At 35.6% G+C, this 18,601-nt stretch overlaps 2 protein-coding genes across 2 annotated transcripts; one reads left to right on the top strand and one right to left on the bottom strand.

Annotated features, from left to right (window-relative positions):
• The first annotated feature begins 802 nt into the window (after positions 1–802).
• On the top strand, positions 803–7,339 carry LOC128036211 (uncharacterized). The gene is made up of 6 exons (XM_052627130.1): positions 803–1,233; positions 3,111–3,239; positions 3,441–3,569; positions 3,771–3,899; positions 6,855–6,947; positions 7,112–7,339. Exons 1-6 carry the CDS (start codon positions 1,144–1,146, stop codon positions 7,337–7,339), a joined length of 798 nt encoding a protein of 265 aa, XP_052483090.1. The 5' UTR covers positions 803–1,143.
• A 3,369-nt stretch (positions 7,340–10,708) lies between these two features.
• LOC128036212 (uncharacterized) lies at positions 10,709–16,276 on the bottom strand. The gene is given in 3 exon segments (XM_052627131.1): positions 10,709–13,058; positions 13,474–14,805; positions 15,147–16,276. Coding segments are annotated over 3 exon segments (4,812 nt in total).
• Positions 16,277–18,601: the final 2,325 nt, after the last annotated feature.

Consider the following 18,601-nt stretch of genomic DNA (forward strand, 5'->3'; position numbering starts at 1 on the left):
GAACTATGCACTATTTTTGGTGTCAATCAACTCTCTCGTATTTCCTTCGTCCTTTTCTGTTTTGAGTTTTTTATTAGTTTTTGGTAAGGATAAAAGGTATAAAAGTTTTATTTGGTCTCCTAAAACAAATTTTTTTTGGGTATATTTTATCTTCAAATAATCTAAAATCTCCTTGAGTGGTAGATCTTGATTTTTGAAAAATCATAAGGACATTACGTTAAAATAAAAAAATAGTTCCAAAATTATATATTAAAATAAAAATAATAACAAATACATTATCCACCTGTAGTATAGTAGTTATTATTATTTTCTTCGTGACCAAATAACATTAAACTGAATTTGATGATTGGAAGGTTTGGTCATTCTATTTAATGAGTTTGTTTTTTGGTTATTAATTTTGTTACATGATAGGGAGATAAAGAGATTATTTTTTCAAACTTTAATAAATTTATGAGTTTATGAATGAATGATTAATAAAAAGTTAAAAGTTATTTGAAAAGAGGAGAGGATTGTTGAACATTTTCATAGTAAATCTTTTTTTTAAAATGAGAGAAGAGAGGAGGAGTTTTCGAGAACCTTGAAGCTTTGAAAACTTAAAAGAGTTCTTTTATTATTAATGTCTTTTAAAAATTTGTCCATGTCTTTTGATACTCCGATGATATTTATTAAAAATATTTTTATATTGAATATTTGTATTTTTACGAATTTAAAAAATACATATTGCCGTCTGACACTTTAATGGCATCCAAATATTTCCTTTTTTATTTTTAAAAAACTAATGATTAAGTTATAATGAGGGAACGGTATTATCGGTGTGTCAAAATTGTTAACTACGATAAATTCTAAGTTATTTTCATATTTAAATTTTTTGTAATTAATTAGTTCTTTTTGAGTTATTTTTGCAAAAAAAAAAAAACCATACATATTTTCGTCTATGCCCAGCATTAGATAGGTCTACAGGCAACTTTATTAAATTTTAATAAGGTGATATAATTTGAATATTTGCATGCATTGAACATAAATTCTAAATAACAATTATTTAAATTTCAAGATAAAATATATTTTTACTTGCATCTATTCTAACAACCATTTTTTTTTCTAATTAAAGTTGCTAACTGTATTCTTGATTAACAATTGATATAGATGGGAAGAAGCGCCTCGTCTGAGATGATGCCTTCGCATTCTGATATTGAGGAAGGTGATGTTAAGCATGGACTTTCCTCCTCTCAAGAGGTATTTCAAACACTGCTATACATTGTTTTCGGTATATATATATATATGGTAACTTACATTTGTTTTTTAGTGAATTAATGTGTAAATAAAAGAAGCAACAGCCTTAGTTAATAAAGGAAACAATACTCAAACACACCCATGTTGTGGGTTGATAAATAATTAAGTAAAAAGGATGGGGGAGCTATGTATTACACTTGTGATGCTGTGTAGTTTTTAAATGAATGAATGTAATTTCTTAACGTTGAAATTGTTGTTAAAATATATTAATATATAATTTTTTTAATAATTTCAAAAAATAAATTAATGTTTGATTATCTATACCAATTTTAATTAACTATCAAGGTTAGCCTTGGCAAAGTTGAGATGAAGGTCTAAAAACAGTAGCTGGCGATGTGTACTTGAAGTACAACTTTCGGCAGCTACGCCTGCTAATCCACCTTCCCAAGAGGAGATATTTGAAAATGTATTCTATTATTTTTGCATTGAGTAAATTAATTATGAAAATAATTGAAGAAAAAAAATAAATACGAAAATGATGTAAAATTTATAATAGCCATTGGCGTTGCTTGAAACATTGACGGCATCACTCCTCTCATTCATTAGGTTTTTTTAAAAAAATGTTTTGGGTACTCCTATTGTGCTAGTACATATTTTTCAAAAAATTCATGAAAAATACGAGTATTAACAATGAAAGAAAAAAAAATTTTAACGAATATCATCGGTGTGTCAAGCAATATCGATAAATTTTGTGTCATTTAAAATAAGCTGAGGAAAAATATGAAAAAAGTATTTTATTATTATTATTACAATTTGATGAGACTAATTTTTTTAAATTTAAAAAATTGCTTTTCCTTGATTTCTTTTTCTTTTAAATTCTTTCAATTTCAATTTCAATTTCAGGTATCAGATATCTCTATGACAGTGCAAAGCAACCCACCATGTAAACCTATGTTTTAAATCCTTTTAGTCCAATTCAAAACCCCCACCATGAATTTTTTTTCCAGAGCTGTTTCATAATTCATACCAAAAATAAAAAAAAAATGGTAAAGAAACAAAGCAAAACCAAAAGAGGAAAAGGAGGTCTTCCATGGAAGATGAAGGAGAAGGGGTTAGATTTGGTTTCTTTGATCACTTTTGGATTTGATTGAAGGCGTTTTTGAGTTATAACAGTGCTGGGTTATGTAGATTAAATGAAGATATGATAGGGAGATAAAGAGATTATTTTTAAACTTTAATAAATTTCTGAGTTTATTAATGAATGATTAATAAAAAATTAAATCTTTTGGAAAAGAAGTTTGAATGAGAGAGGAGAGGATTGTTGAAAATTTTTCATAGTAAATATTTTTTAAAAATGAGAGAAGAGAGGAAGAGTTTTCAACAACTTTGAAGCTTTGAAAATTTAAAGAGTTGTTTTATTATTAATTTCTTTTTAAAAATGTGTCGATTTGGCTTGACACTTCGACGGTAATTATTAAAATAATATTTTTATAGTGAATATTTCTATTTTTACAAGATTTTTGAACAAATATATATTTATGCAACTAATAGTTTCATGGGGAGTTTCCAAGTGCAATTTATAAGAATCAACAAGATTCTATGCAAGCGACTGTAAATTCTCTACCTGTGACTTATATTGATGAACAACAATCTTTATCTGAGACTTATACGACTCAAATGATAATTGAAAACCCTATTGTTATTATATATGCTTACAGTCGATTAATTATTATTATTATTAGAATAGTACTTTGTTTCAAATTGCTTTATCTTGAATTAGTTTTTTTAGGCTTGACCTTAACTAAATTATTTATTTATTACTTAATTCTTTCTTTTTAAATTAAAAAATTAATTATCCATTGTTTTTATGCAACTAATAGTTTCATGGGGAGCTTCCAAGTACAACTTATACGAATCAACAAGATTTTGAGTGTGCGACTGCAAATTCTGTACCTGTGATTTATTTTGATGAACAACAATCTTTACCTGAGACTTATACGACTCAAATGGTAATTGAAAAACCCTATTGTTATTATATATGTTTACAGTCAATTAATTATTATTATTATTAGAATAGTACTTTGTTTCAAATTGCTTTATCTTGAATTAATTTTTTTAGGCTTGACCTTAAATAAATTATTTATTTATTACTTAATTATTTCTTTTTAAATTAAGAAATTAATTATCCTATGTTTTTATGCAACTAATAGTTTCATGGGGAGCTTCCAAGTGCAACTTATACGAATCAACAAGATTCTGAGTGTGCGACTACAAATTCTGTACCTGTGATTTATTTTGATGAACAACAATCTTTACCTGAGACTCATACGACTCAAATGGTAATTGAAAAACCCTATTGTTATTATATATACTTACAGTTGATTAATTATTACTATTATTAGAATAATACTTTGTTTCAAATTGCTTTATCTTGAATTAATTTTTTTAGGCTTGACCTTAAATAAATTATTTATTTATTACTTAATTATTTCTTTTTAAATTAAGAAATTAATTATCCTATGTTTTTATGCAACTAATAGTTTCATGGGGAGCTTCCAAGTGCAACTTATACGAATCAACAAGATTCTGAGTGTGTGACTGCAAATTCTGTACTTGTGATTTATTTTGATGAACAACAATCTTTACCTGAGACTCATACGACTCAAATGGTAATTGAAAAACCCTGTTGTTATTATATATGCTTACAGTCGATTAATTATTATTATTATTAGAATAGTACTTTGTTTCAAATTGCTTTATCTTGAATTAATTTTTTTAGGCTTGACTTTAAATAAATTATTTACTTATTACTTAATTCTTTCTTTTTAAATTAAGAAATTCATTATATTAAGCTTTTATGCAACTAATGGTTTCAGGGGGAGCTTACAAGTGCGACTTATATGAATCGATAATGTTATACGAGTGTGATTTCACAGCCTAAGCCTGTGACTTATATTGGTAAACAACAATTTTTACCTGAGGCTTATACGACTCCAATGGTAATTGAAAAGTCCTGTTGTTATTATATAAGATTAGAGTCGATTAAATATGATTATTAGAATAGTAATTCGATTCAAATTACTTTATTTTGAATTAAATTTTTTAAGTTTGACTTTAAATAAATTATTTAAGTCTTTCTTTTTAAATTAAGAAATTAATTATATTAAGCTTTTATGCAACTAACGGGTTTAGGGGAGCGATTTAGAAGTATCATTGGACGTTCTAGGCCTGGGATTTATTTGGATACACAAGATTTAAAGATTAAGCCTTTTGGGACTTCAATAGTAATTGAAAAGTCCTGCTGTTATTGTATATGCTTACAGTTGATTAATTATTGTTATTATTATTATTATTATTATTAGAATAGTAATTCCATTCAAATCGATTTATCTTAAATTAAATTATTTTAGACTCGACTTAAATAAATTATGTTTAAATGATAATTTTTTCAATTCTAATAAAATACTATAATTTGAATTTCAGAGTGTAGCCTTAATAAGTAATATTTATCTAAAAGGATTCTCAAAGAAAATGTATTTTTGCTTATGTAGATTTATTTTAACAATTTGAGATCTTGGGTATACGTTTATAATGTCTTTTCTAATTGAAATTGCTAATTATCTTCTTTATAAACAATGTGCAGATGTGCTAACAAATTGCATATATATATTGTTGACACTAATTTTTTTGGATTGAAAAACAGGGTCGACTTGGGTTTTGAAAACGAAAAAGGGAGTCGCCACCAATCTTTTTTGAGGTGTGATTGGGTCACCTTGGAAAGATGTTGTTTTTAATAAATAATTTGATTTTATTAAAACAACGGTTTTGGTCCACGAAATCTAGAAAACGGGTTCGGGAGTCGGTTACGTACGAGGAAGGATTAGCACCTTCGTAACGCCCAGAAATTGGTACCTAGTTGATTATCTAATATCTTGATATCGAAAATTGAGAACTTGAAAGAATTAAAAATACGATCCTTGTATTAAAATGAAAATTTTTGGAAAAAGAAGTATATTTCACGTTAATCGAGAAAGAGAATCATATCTAGTAAGTTAGAATACAATGTCTCAAATTCCCGATACGCGAATGAAAAATGTTTATTTAAAAAATTTTAGCCCTCTCGGATTTAAAAACGAGATCACGACCAGTAAGTTAGGACGCGATTTTTTTATCCCGAGATCATTTAAAATTTAAGTTTAAAAAAGATTCGTACATTTAGATTTATCGTAAAAATCGAAACCCAGTAAGTTAGGGTACGATCCTCTCGAATCTAAACACGAAATATTATTTATTCAAAACAAATTTTGTTAAATCGAGTATAATAAAACATGAAAACCGTAACAAAAAATTCGAAAGCAAAATACATTGTTGTTATGCATGGTAGAATCATAATACACGCAAAAGTATAATAGCAACAATATCGAACCTACAACATCCAAACAAGTAAAATATAAAACAAATAAAATTAAAACCTTCACTCAAAATAATAATAATAGTATAAATGAATAAATAAATAAAGAAAACGAATAGAATTATAAAATGTAAAAAAGATATATGTATGTATATATATATTTATAAAACTAAAAATATGTACGTATAAATATATTATGTAAATGTATTCACGTGAATATATATATATATATATATATATATATATATATATATATATATATACTTTGAAATCATAAAATAAAACACATGTAATTGTTTTAAAATATTATATGGAAAAATATATGGAAGTAAGTATATACATGTTCCTGAGAAAAAAAGAAAAGAAATATAAATATACATATACATATATAAATATATATATAGAATGAGTATTTATGTATGTATATAAAATATATAAGTATATATGTACTTATGTAAGCAATTATATGAAAATAATATGTCACATATATCTAAGATTTTTAAAAATAATTATGAGTGTAAATATAATGATAGTCATAATAGTATTAATAATAATACTAAGGATAATAATAATAATAATAATAATAATAATAATAATAATAATAACACTAAAATAATTGATTAAACAATAAAATTGTTGGAAAAAGGGATTAAATCGAAATAAAAACATAAATGCTGGGCGAAATTGAAATAAAAAAACAAAAAAAGGACTAAATCGTGATACCCACGAAGAGGGGACCAAACGCAAATAAATCGAAGCACTTAAAACGCAGTGTAGCAGTAGACTAAATTGAGAGAAAGATAAAACTTTGTGGCCAAATTAAAAATAAAAGGAAATAGCGAAATAGGACCAAATTGAAACACGCCACAAATCAGAGGGATTGCGCGCGTAAATAGCCCAAAAATTAAAAACACGCGGATCCTTCGGGTCGGGTCGGGTCGGGTCAGGTCGACGCGCGGATCCCCCTTATCCAAAATGGCGCCGTTTTAAAATTAATATAAATACTAAAAAACCATTAAAAAAATAGTTTTAAAACCATTTTTCAAAAAAACAGAGAGGAGCTCTCTCCCTCCCTTGTTCTCTCGGGCCTTGGCGCCGGTCATCGGCCGATCTAGGCCTCTGGCGTACCTCCGCCTTAGCACCGCCGCGTGCGGTTGCCGACGACTCAAAATTGGATCTTTTTGATCCTTTTTTGAAGCCCGGCTTCTCTTAGGCACAAATCCAAGGCCAAACCTCGAAAAAAAAGAGCCCGAAGCCTGAAGAACGAGGGAAGGCCGCTCGTCTTCTCCTCCCCGACACAGCACAGGTAAGGACCCTTTCTCTTATTTTTATTCTCCTTTTTTTTGTTGATGCAGTGAAGTAAAATAGATAACAAAGAGAAATAAAACCGATTTGAAACAGAAACGAAAGAATGACCTTAAAGCTTGATGATTTTTATTATTTTGTTGATATCTTTCTTTTGTTACAAAGGATTCAAAGGAAAATCTAAAAAAAAAGCCCCCCAAAAATACTGCATGTTCGGCTTTTATAGCCGATTTATTACTGCTTCTGTTGTGTCTTTCTTTGCTGTTTACAAGTGCAAGTGGGGTGATTGGAGCAGGTGGTGGTAGGTGCGGTGTAGCAGTGGCGGTGGCAGAGGAGGCCAAAAGTCAAGGGGTGACGCCTAGGGTTTCAGTCTTTGAAACCCTAGGCAGATAGTTTTTAGAGAAATTGGGCCCGGGCTGTTGGGCTTCGGGTTTGGGTGTAAATGGGTTTTGGGTTTAATTGTTTTGGGCTCAGGGTTAATAGGTTAGTTTAATTAGTTATTGGGTTGCTGATTTGTTATTGGGCTGATTGGGTTTAGTTTGTTAGGGCTGGGCAATATTGGGCTGTACAGCTGCCCCTCTTTGCTCATTGTCGTGTAACGAGAACAGAGCAAAGACTAAGAAAGCCTAATTTTTCCCGGTCTCGCCGAGTCTTGACTTCTCTTGGCGCTTCTCTTCAAGTAGCTTTATTTCAATCCACTGTATCTTGTTGCTTCAATCCATTCTACTGCACTTTAGAGAGATACGTCTTGTAGCTTCAATCCACTCTGTTGCATCGCCTGAGAAGTAAGATTGCAATGTCGAGGAAGTGAGATTCGCCGTTGTAGCTTCAATTTGCTCTGCTGCATCGCCTGGGAAGTAAGATTCACCGTTGTGGCTTTAATCTTTTGAATTGCAATGTCGAGGAAGTGAGATTCGCTGCTGTAGCTTCAATCTGCTCCGCTGCATCGCTTGGGAAGTAAGATTCACCGTTGTGGCTTCAATCTTTTGAATTGCAATGTCGAGGAAGTGAGATTCACTGTTGTAGCTTCAATCTGCTCCGCTGCATCGCCTGGGAAGTAAGATTCACCGTTGTGGCTTTAATCTTTTGAATTGCAATGTCGAGGAAGTGAGATTCATTCTTTGTAGCTTCAATCTGCTCCGCTGCATCACCTGGGAAGTAAGATTCACCGTTGTGGCTTCAATCTTTTGAATTGCAATGTCGAGGAAGTGAGATTCGCCGTTGTAGCTTCAATCTGCTTCGCTGCATCGCCTGGAAAGTAAGACTCACTGTTGTGGCCTCAATCTTTTAAATTGCAATGTCGATGAAGTGAGATTCGCTGTTGTAGCTTCAATCTGCTCCGCTGCATCGCATGGGAAGTAAGATTCACCGTTGTGGCTTCAATCTTTTAAATTACAATGTCGAGGAAGTGAGATTCGCCGTTGTGGCCTCAATCTTTTAATTTGCAAACTATGGTTACTTCGATCTGCTTCTGTCAACTCAGGAAAGCAAGACCTGCCATCTTCATTGATCTGTTCTTTGGGGAACATGACCTATACGAACCTATTTATGCCTAGTGATTATGATCAAAATGAATCAAAATATTCTGGCTAAATGTGTATGGATGAATGCAAAATGATCTTTCAATGTTTGAGTTGTTATTGCCCCTTGCTCAATAAGTCCTTATTGCCAACGCGTCAAAATGATATCTTGTCCGGTTGGTAATGTTCATCTCTTACTTGGTCGGATTGCCCCCACTGTAATCTTCAAAGTTCAACTCCTTGTGATTTTCAAAGTTAAGCCCATCGTAATTTGGGACATAAAATTGAAAACCATCCTCCTCCTACTGTAAATTAGGAGTACAGGATATGAATTTCCTTGGTTACTTACACCATTTCCAGGGTGTCGCGCCAAAAGTTTATGCCAAAATTTCCTCTTCCGAGGAACCTCTTCTCATCATTCGGTAATCATTGAAGCCTTGTCACCAACATGACATCTTCTCATTTTGTTCAATCCTTGTTTGAACAACAAAGTTTGAAAGGATAGTCCTGACTTAGACTTTTCCCTTAAAATTTGGTGTGTTCTAAACAACAGTCCTGTTTCAGGTTCCTTCATTATTTAGAAATTTCTAGAGTAATATACAAAACTTCTTTTGTTTGAACATTCAGTCCATTAATCGTTATTTTAAATGTTTTGAACAAAATTATCACAATGGACAAACAAAAATGTTATTGGGAACAAAATCTCAAAATAAGTTAATCAAGATAGCAAATTTTGCTAAGATAAAAACAATGGATAAGATGGAATTTTATTGGGGAGCAAAGCTTGAAATGAATACATTAATCAAGACAACAAATTTTTGCCAAGATTCAAAATATATAAGATAACAACAGGTGCCCTAGATATCGCAGCACGAGTTTCCCTGCATAAGCTTTAACATGTGTTTAGGGAATCTACAGTATTTTGTCGATACCCCAAGATGTCGCCTACCCTTTCTTGTGATTTAGGTATAGCGAGACCACCACATGCCCCAAGTCTTGATCAAAATTTGAGCTGTTCCGTTCACCTCATATTTCTTCAAAATTTGAGCCGCCTTTTCCAGGTTTTCAACTCAAATCCCCTTTGGTCTCAAGGCGCCCTTTACGGGTTTTCACCTTGGCCTCTCCTCTCTTTTTTTTAGGTGAAATATTTCTTGACTGAGTCTGAGTTTACAGGATTTGGCAGGCTTTTACCATCCATCTCGCTCAAGATTAAAGCTCCTCCTGAAAAGGCCTTTTTTACCACATAAGGACCTTCCCAATTTGGCATCCATTTTCCTCTAAAATCTTTTTGTAGGGGAATAATCTTTTTCAAAACCAGGTCCCCCTCGTGAAATTCTCTGGGATGGACTTTTTTGTTACAGGCCCTCATAATTCGTTTCTGATACATCTGACCATGACGAATAACTTTTAACCTTTTTTCTTCTACCAAGTTTAGCTGGTCATATCGAGATTGAATCCATTCAGCCTCATCTAACTTTAGTTTGGCTAATACTCGGAGAGAAGGGATTTCAACTTCTATGGGTAAAACTGCCTCCATCCCATAGACTAAAGAAAACGGCGTTGCCCCCGTAGAGGTCCTAACAGAGGTACGATATGCCAGAAGAGCAAAAGGTAATTTTTCGTGCCAGTCTTTGTAGGTTTCAGTCATTTTCCCTACAATTTTCTTGATGTTTTTGTTAGCTGCTTCCACGGCACCATTCATTTTTGGGTGGTATGGTGACGAATTGTGGTGTCTGATCTTGAACTGACTACAAACTTCCGCTATTAAGTTGTTATTCAAGTTCAACGCATTATCAGATATGATCATTTCGGGCATCCCGTATCGACATATGATCTTTTTTTTCAGAAACTTGCTAAACCGCTGACTTCGTGACATTTGCATATGAAGCAGCGTCCACCCATTTAGTGAAGTAATCAATAACCACAAAGATAAAACTATACCCATTAGAAGCCTTTGGAGATATTGGCTCGATAACATCCATTCCCCACATGGAGAAAGGCTATGGAGAAACCATAACATGAAGGGGTGACGGTGGCACGTGGATTTTGTCACCATAAATTTGACACTTATGGCACTTTTTGGCATAATTAATGCAATCCCCTTCCATGGTGGACCAATAATACCCAAATCTCATAATTGTCTGGCCATCGTAAAGATATTGGCATGCGTTCCACAGATACCTTCATGCACTTCTTCCAAAATTTTCTTAGCCTCGACAGCATCCACACATCTCAACAATACTTAATCTTTTCCCTTTTTATACAAAATTTCCCCATCTAGGACATAGTCAATGGCTAATCTCCTTAATGTCTTCTTATCATTTTCCGTCGCACGGTCAGGGTACTCACGACTCTTCACATATCGCAATATGTCATGATACCAGGGGTGATCATCCTCTTCCCCTTCATTGTCAATGTTGCAACAATGGGCTGGAGCCGTATAAATGCTGATCTGGATAGGGTTCATATCCTCTAGTTTGTTCACTTTGAACATAGAAGCTAGGGTAGCCAAAGCATCTGCCATCTGGTTCTCATCTCGTGGGAGATAGCTAAAGGTGACACTATCAAATTCCTCAATCAATTCCATAACCAATTTTCGATAGCGGACTAACTTCGGGTCTCTTGTTTCCCATTCCCCTTTGAGCTGGTAAATTACTAATGCAGAGTCCCAGTATATTTCTAGCACCTTAATTTTCCACTCTATGGCTACTCGGATGCCCATAATGCAAGCTTCATACTCAGCCATGTTATTTGTGCAATCAAAATCCAATTTGCTAGTGAAAGGGTAATGATCTCCACTAGGGGACATGAGTATTGCCCCGATTCCGTTGCCTATAACATTTGAAGCTCCATTAAAATTTAGCTTCCAAAGACCACCTTCTTGGAAATCTTTTTCTGTAGTTGCAACATACATCAAATCTTCATTTGGGAAATCAAAGTTCAATAGTTCATAATCTTCCAGAGCTCTACTTGCCAGGAAGTCCGCTATTGCACTCCCTTTGACCGCCTTCTGGTTCACAAAGACTATGTCAAATTCAGATAGGAGAATTTGCCATCGGGCCATTCTTCCATTCAGAGCGGTTGATTCTATCAAGTATTTCAGAGGGTCCAATTTAGAGATTAGCCAGGTTGTATGGTACAACATGTACTGTCTCAGTCTCCGAGTTGTCCAGATCAGGGCACAACATAACTTCTCGATTGGTGAATATCTTGTTTCGTATTCGGTGAACTTCTTGCTGAGATAGTAGATTGCTCTTTCTTTTCGTCCTGACTCATCATGTTGACCAAGCACGCATCCCATGGAATTTTCAAATACTGTTAGATACAATATTAATGGCTTGTCTGGGCGAGGTGGCATCAGCACTGGGGCGTTGGACAAGTAGTATTTGACTTTTTCAAAAGTTTTTTGACATTCCTCATCCCATACACCTAGATTGTGTTTCCTAAGGAGACGGAATACGGGGTCACATTTCTCGGTTAATTGTGAAATAAACCGAGCGATGTAGTTCAGTCTTCCTAGAAAACCTCGAACCTCTTTTTGAGTACGCGGCGGAGGCAATTCTTGTATTGCCCTTACTTTGTCAGGATCAATCTCAATTCCTCTTTCACTAACTACAAATCCCAGCAATTTTCCTGATCTGACCCCAAATGTGCATTTCGCTGGATTTAGCTTTAGCTGAAATTTTCTCAACCTCATAAATAATTTCTTAAGGACCTGCACATATTCCTCTTCTGTTTTAGATTTTGCAATCATGTTATCAACATAAACTTCTAACTCCTTATGCATCATATCATGGAACAGTGTTACCATGGCCCTCTGATACGTTGCCCCTACATTTTTCAACCCAAATGGCATTACCTTATAACAAAAGGTTCCCCATAAGGTTATGAATGTAGTCTTCTTCATATCCTCAGGATGCATCTTAATTTGGTTGTATCCAGAGAAACCGTCCATGAAAGAAAACAACGAATGCCCTGTTGTGTTGTCCACCAAAGCGTCGATGTGCGGCAAGGGAAAGTTATCTTTTGGGCTAGCCTTATTTAAATCTCTATAATCTACACACATTCGTACCTTCCCATCTTTCATAGGGATAGGAACAATATTGGCTACCCACTCGGAGTATTTGACCACTTGCAGGAATCCAGCGTCGAATTGCTTTTGCACCTCCTCTTTTATTTTTAATACAACATCAGGCCTCATTCTTCGGAGTTTTTGCTGAACTGGTTTGCAATATTCCTTTATAGGAAGTCAGTGAACTACGATGTCAGTACTTAACCCCGGCATATCTTGGTATGACCATGCGAAGACATCTTTGAACTCTCGAAGCAATTCAATGAGGTCTTGTTTTACTTCTTCAGCTATGCACGTGCCAATCTTTACTACTTTTCCCTCTTCCAGGATCACCGTCTCTATCGTCTCCTCATGAGGTAGGATTTGTTTCTCTTCCTGCTCTACCATCCTCAGTAAGTCCGGAGATAGGTTGCAATTTATGTTATCTTCAAAATCTTGAGATTCCTCTAAACACATATCTCGTTCGAAAGGATTTTCTAAGTCCATAGTAGAGTCACTCATGTCATTGATATCTTGGGACCTATTATAAGTACCGAAGAATGTACAGGGAATTATAAATTTAAGGATCCTTATTTAATGTGGTCATGAATAAAAGAAAGAAATGATTTGGAATAAAAACATCCAAGATGACTATTCATGCGAAAGAATGACAAGAATTTTAAAAGAATATATACTCAAAATGCGAAAATGTATTTCATTGAAATCACAATGTTCAAATATAAGCCCATTTCATTTCACAAAAAGTTTCATTTTCTCTAGGCTTAGGACAATTAGTATGTTTTGAATATTACTCTGAAAAAGCTCTACAAACTTCAGGCATTTCTTCTGCAGTCTAATTATTTAAAACACTCCCAGGTTCAATGGGATAGATGCCTGATGTACTTCTTTCTTCAGATTTTTCTTAAAATATGGCATTGATGTTCAAGTTTCCTAACATTTCCTCTGTGGTCTTCTTTCTTGGAGTCCTCAGTCCAGAATACATGGTTCCTCCTGATACGAAGGTCCTGGATATGTGGGGGAAAGCCAACGGTTCCCAATCAATTTCTTTTCCGTTCAAATGTGCCTTCCTCCTCTCTTGTCTTTTCTCCAACTTTTTCCTTCTTTGCTTAGCATTTGGCTTAAATCCTAAACCAAAACGGTCTCGTTTGTCCTTTACCACTGGTGCCTCTATCCTTCCTTGAAGGCATCTTCCCAGTCCTCTTCCAGGCACAGCTCCTTTCCCAACTGTCATTTGTAGTCCCATCCTTGTGGCTCTAGATATACTGGGCATTGGGATTTTCTTTCCCTCAGTGACAAAAGTTGCATTTACAAACTCTAAGGATCGAAAAGAACATTCGACCGCCTCATCATCTACTCCCAAATATTGTGCGTCACTGGTTACCGATGCAATGATGTCTTCCTCAGCGTCAACCGTAACTAACCGGCCTTCTGTCACTAATTTCAACTTCTGGTGCAATAATGAAGGCAACGCCCCTGCTGAATGAATCCATGGTCTCCCCAACAAGCAATTATACGAAGGCTTGATATCCATCACTAAGAAATCCACTTCGTATGTATTTGGGCCAATCAAGAGGGGTATTTCTATTCTTCCCATCACCTTCCTTTCGGTACCATCAAATGCTCTCACTATATTCTGGCATGATTTCATGTGGGAACTATCCACCGGTAACCTATTTAACGTAGATAGGGGTAAAACATTCAAGGCTGATCCATTATCAATTAGCACTCCCACTAACATATACTCCCCGCAGCGAGTAGTGATATGTAATGCTTTTGTGGCTCCTCTTCCCCCCGGCGGTATTTCATCATCATTAAAGAAAATAAAATTGTCGGCACTGATATTGTTAACCAAACGGTCCAACTTATTCACTGAGATATCGCTAGCGACATAAGTTTCATTTAGCACCTTAATCAACACATTACGATGTACCTCTAAACTTAGAAGCAATTCAAGCACCGAGATACGAGCCGGTTGCTTATGTAATTGTTCTACCACGCTGTACTCGCTATGTTTTAAGAATTTTAGAAATTCTTTAGCCTTATTTTCAGTTACCGGCTGATTGACACGCGGTTCAATTTTGTCTGTTTTTACTTTCCCCAACTCAACTGCTAAGGCTTTTCCTTTTCCAGATTCCACTCTTGCGTTTGCCGGATCATAGCGTTTCCCACTTCGTGTATAGAATCCTTCATCCTCTCCTGAAGCATTTACCAAGCTCTCTTCTCTTGGGATTGTCACATTGCAGTCGTAATTCCAAGGAACTTTTTTGCTATACTCGTAAGGAAAGGATACAGGTTTTTGGGTTATGACCTTTGGCGCTATTTGTATTCCAGATTCTCTCCTCATTGGTTTTGAAATAATCACCACTGGGTGATTAGCCTTTTGGGCTTTCCCCACAGATCCTTCTTCAGCAGCATAAACTTATCCCTCTTCTAGTCCCTTAATCTCTTCATAAAACTCTAACTCTTTGTTATCCATTAAGTTTTGCACCATGGTTCTGAACTCTGTACATTTTTTGATGTCGTGGCCTTCTTCTGCGTGGAACTCACAAAACTTCCTAGCTCCTTCAGGCCTTTCTATTGAATTTTGCTTGATGATACCTCTTTTCACCATTTGTTTCCAAACCCATTCAAGGGGGTCTTTATCTCTGCTACGTTGGCTTTGACTCTCCTTCCTCCATTCTCAATTATCGCGTTCACCCCTTTATTATCATGATTGGGCAACGGATTCTCTGCTACGTTTGGTCTTGATGAGTCACCTATCTTTACGATCCCCAAATTGATAAGTCTTTCAACTAACTTCTTGAATGCAATGCTGTTTTCAATTGAGTGCCCCTTGGTCCCCGCGTGATACTCGCATTGGACGCTTGCGTCATACCACTTAGGGTATGGAGGTTGCATAGGTTTTAGGTAAAATGGAGATACCATATGTGCATCGAATAAGTTCTGGTACAATTCCCTATACGTCACTGGGATGGGTGTGAATTGAAGTTTCTCTACATTTGGCCTTGGATTGGATTCCTGTTTCGAAAAACTTTGCTGATTAGTGGTTACTGCACTGGCTTGCCCCACCGTGATTGATTTAGAATGGTCCCTATTAAACGTGCTTGTATTGTTTATCTCGTACTCCTTCTTCCTTGGTGCTGACCTTTTAGTACTTTCTCCTGCCTCTATCTTGCCACATCTTATGGCGTTCTCTATCATTTCTCCAGACATCACTATGTCTGAAAAGCTTTTAGTGGCACTGCCCAACATGTGATTGAGAAATGGAGCTCTCAGGGTATTGATAAAAAGCATGGTTATCTCATTCTCTAAAAGTGGTGGTTGAACTTGCGCTGCCACTTCCCTCCATCTCCGAGCATACTGTCGGAAGCTCTCATTAGTCTTCTTTTCCATGTTTTGCAATACAATTCGATCGAGTGCTATATCCATCACATGTCTGTATTGCTTTATAAAGGCCTGCGCCAAATCTTTCCAGGAGTGGATTTCAGTTCAACTCAATTGATTGTACCATCTAGCCGCTGACCCGATCAAACTGTCCTGAAAGCAGTGAATCAACAGTTGATCATTGTTGATGTACCCGGTCATCCTTCGGCAAAACATAGTAATATGAGCTTCAGGACAACTTGTCCCGTCATACTTCTCAAACTCTAGCATATTAAATTTGGGAGGTAGAACCAAATCGGGTACCAAGCTTAAATCTTTAGCGTCCATTCCTCGGTGGTAATCAGCACTTTCCATGGCTTTAAACTTCTCTTCTAGCCATTTACACCGGTCCTTTAATTGCTTCGACAGATCTATTTTTTCTTTTCCACTTTTGCCTCATCATCGAGATCAAGAACCATGAGATTGGTAAGATTCTCTTCGTGATTATTACCTACTCCGATTAGCATTGAATGACCCGTCTGAAACTGTTGGGGTCTAATTGTAACAGAGGATTTTTGTGGGTACAACTCAGCTTGAGTATGCGCGTGTGGGGGGGTAAAACCTAGAGGGTAAAGGGGTTCATCGTTATTTCTCTCTTCAACATTAACAATAGGGTCCTTTCCCTTGTCATTTCCTCCTTTCAACAGTTGCGTTAACCGTGCCATCATGTCGTCTTGGGACTCACGCATTTTTTCTGTCATCTCTTGTAGAATTTTTTTCAGCCACTCTTGCATCTGATCTTGCATATCTCTTTGGAGCTGTTCAAGTTTTTCTAATCTTTGATCCATGCTCTTTGTTTTCGTTCGAGTTCCGTAGGGGTGTTGGTTTTCCAGGTTAACTTAAATAATTTTATTTAATTAGGGTCCTTTAATGGTTGTTAATGCATATAATATGATGCAATGCATGAAATGAATGCAAAAAGGCGTTAATTCTAATTCAATTTCATTCTGAAAACTTTATTAGAAAACAAACTTCTTTACATAAGGTGGATTACAGATACGACTTAGCCCTAATACTCAAAACTCTAATCTTCTTAAGTAACGAGGCTAACTCCTATCCTCGACTTGACTCTAATTCGTACTTCACGCTTAACACATCAGCTTGTACCGCTAACATCTGCAGATGATCAGCTACCTCTCGGATTTGAAGCATGGCTTCTGCCATAATGTGATCTCTATTTCTTACTTGGTTCTGAAAGTAGCGCAACTACTCGGCTTGACGATCTTCATTAGATTCCAAGTACTCAATTCGAATCTCGTAACTTCGCAATGCTGCTTCTAACTCTTCAATTCTTTCTTTCATTTCTTCAATTCTATTTAGACTTGCCTTCAATTCCATCACAGAATTTTGATTTCGATGCCGATATGGAGATCCTTCTAATTCTGTCACTCTATTTTCTAGTTCCCCCTTTTTCTTTCTGATTCTCTGATAAACTCCTCTTTAGAGCCTCGTTCTATGCTTGGACTTCTTGGAATCTCCTTTCCCATCTATCAGCCTTATTTTTCTCTTCTTGAATCTCCTCGCGCCACTGCTCTAAAGTCTTTCCCAACCCGGAAGTCCTCATTGATAATCGCAATTTCTTGTAGTCTTTTTTCAAGCTATCTAGATCTTCTTCAGCCCTAGCTTTCCCTTTTCTTAATCACTCCGCTTCGAGCTTCTGAACATCTGCATCTAACCTTAAGTTCATCTTTTCATCCTCTATTTGCTCTATCTGTTTTTCCAACTCTGCATTTCTTCTTTCAAAATCTTGCTTTAAAATTTCCAGTTTAGAAAGGACGACCCTTAAATGCTCCTCTAATGACTGATTGCCTTCGTGACTTGATTTGGGAATATTGTCATTGATTCTTCTGACCCTCCATTCATCGTACTCAGGAGTCGTCATTGGTCCTATAGCCAATCTCTTCATTCGTCGAGTTTGGTTCCACGCATTGGATATCTCTCGAATCCTCTTTTTGTAACCATCACCCCCGTATGCGAATTCACACCCGGCTAGTCCCTGGGTTGCGGGTATAAACTATCTTGTCCTATATTGTCTGAGCACTAATAACGGGGCATATCCAATAGCTCCCCAAATTCCAAGTAGAGGGACCCAATCAAAATCACCACACCGATACAAAATTTCGTCTGGAAGTAACCACAGAGCTCTCCACTTAATGTCCTTTTCTTGTAGGCTCTAGAGAATTGCCATCCATTTTTCCATCGAAATGTCATCTCTTCTCGGTGTACCTACTATCTCCTTTAGTGGTGAATAGTTTTCAGAGAAGACCCGATATGACACCTTATCCACTTTCAAAAAATGACTATGGAACCACGCAAGTAATAACTGTGCACATCCAACAAATCTGCCTTCACCCGCTCGTCGACAGGCATTTAATGATCTGAATGTTTCCGCTAAAATTACTGGAACCGGAGTAACTCCCTTGTCGAGACGGTCGAATAGATCAGTGACTGCCTCATCAATATGCCCCAAAGCTCTGGGAAAGATAACTAAGCTGTATATGCTCAAAGCGAAGACATCTACCCTCTTTTTTACATCTGGATGCACTGGGACCACATCTTTCAAATTCCTCCAAGAAATGCATTTGTTATCCCCTTTTTGTTTGATTCGGGCTGTGACCCACTGCTCACTCATACCTGTTA

This window comes from Gossypium raimondii, chromosome 13 (assembly GCF_025698545.1).
Source record: "Gossypium raimondii isolate GPD5lz chromosome 13, ASM2569854v1, whole genome shotgun sequence".
In the NCBI taxonomy this organism is placed as follows: domain Eukaryota; kingdom Viridiplantae; phylum Streptophyta; class Magnoliopsida; order Malvales; family Malvaceae; genus Gossypium; species Gossypium raimondii.

Excerpts from the sequence above, each read along its gene's own strand:
- LOC128036211 (XM_052627130.1), top strand. The coding sequence starts at position 1,144 with ATGGGAAGAAGCGCCTCGTCTGAGATGATGCCTTCGCATTCTGATATT. Across the intron at positions 3,240-3,440 it reads AGACTTATACGACTCAAATG|TTTCATGGGGAGCTTCCAAG; the intron begins GTAATTGAAAAA and ends TGCAACTAATAG. Across the intron at positions 6,948-7,111 it reads TCCTCCCCGACACAGCACAG|GATTCAAAGGAAAATCTAAA; the intron begins GTAAGGACCCTT and ends TTTGTTACAAAG.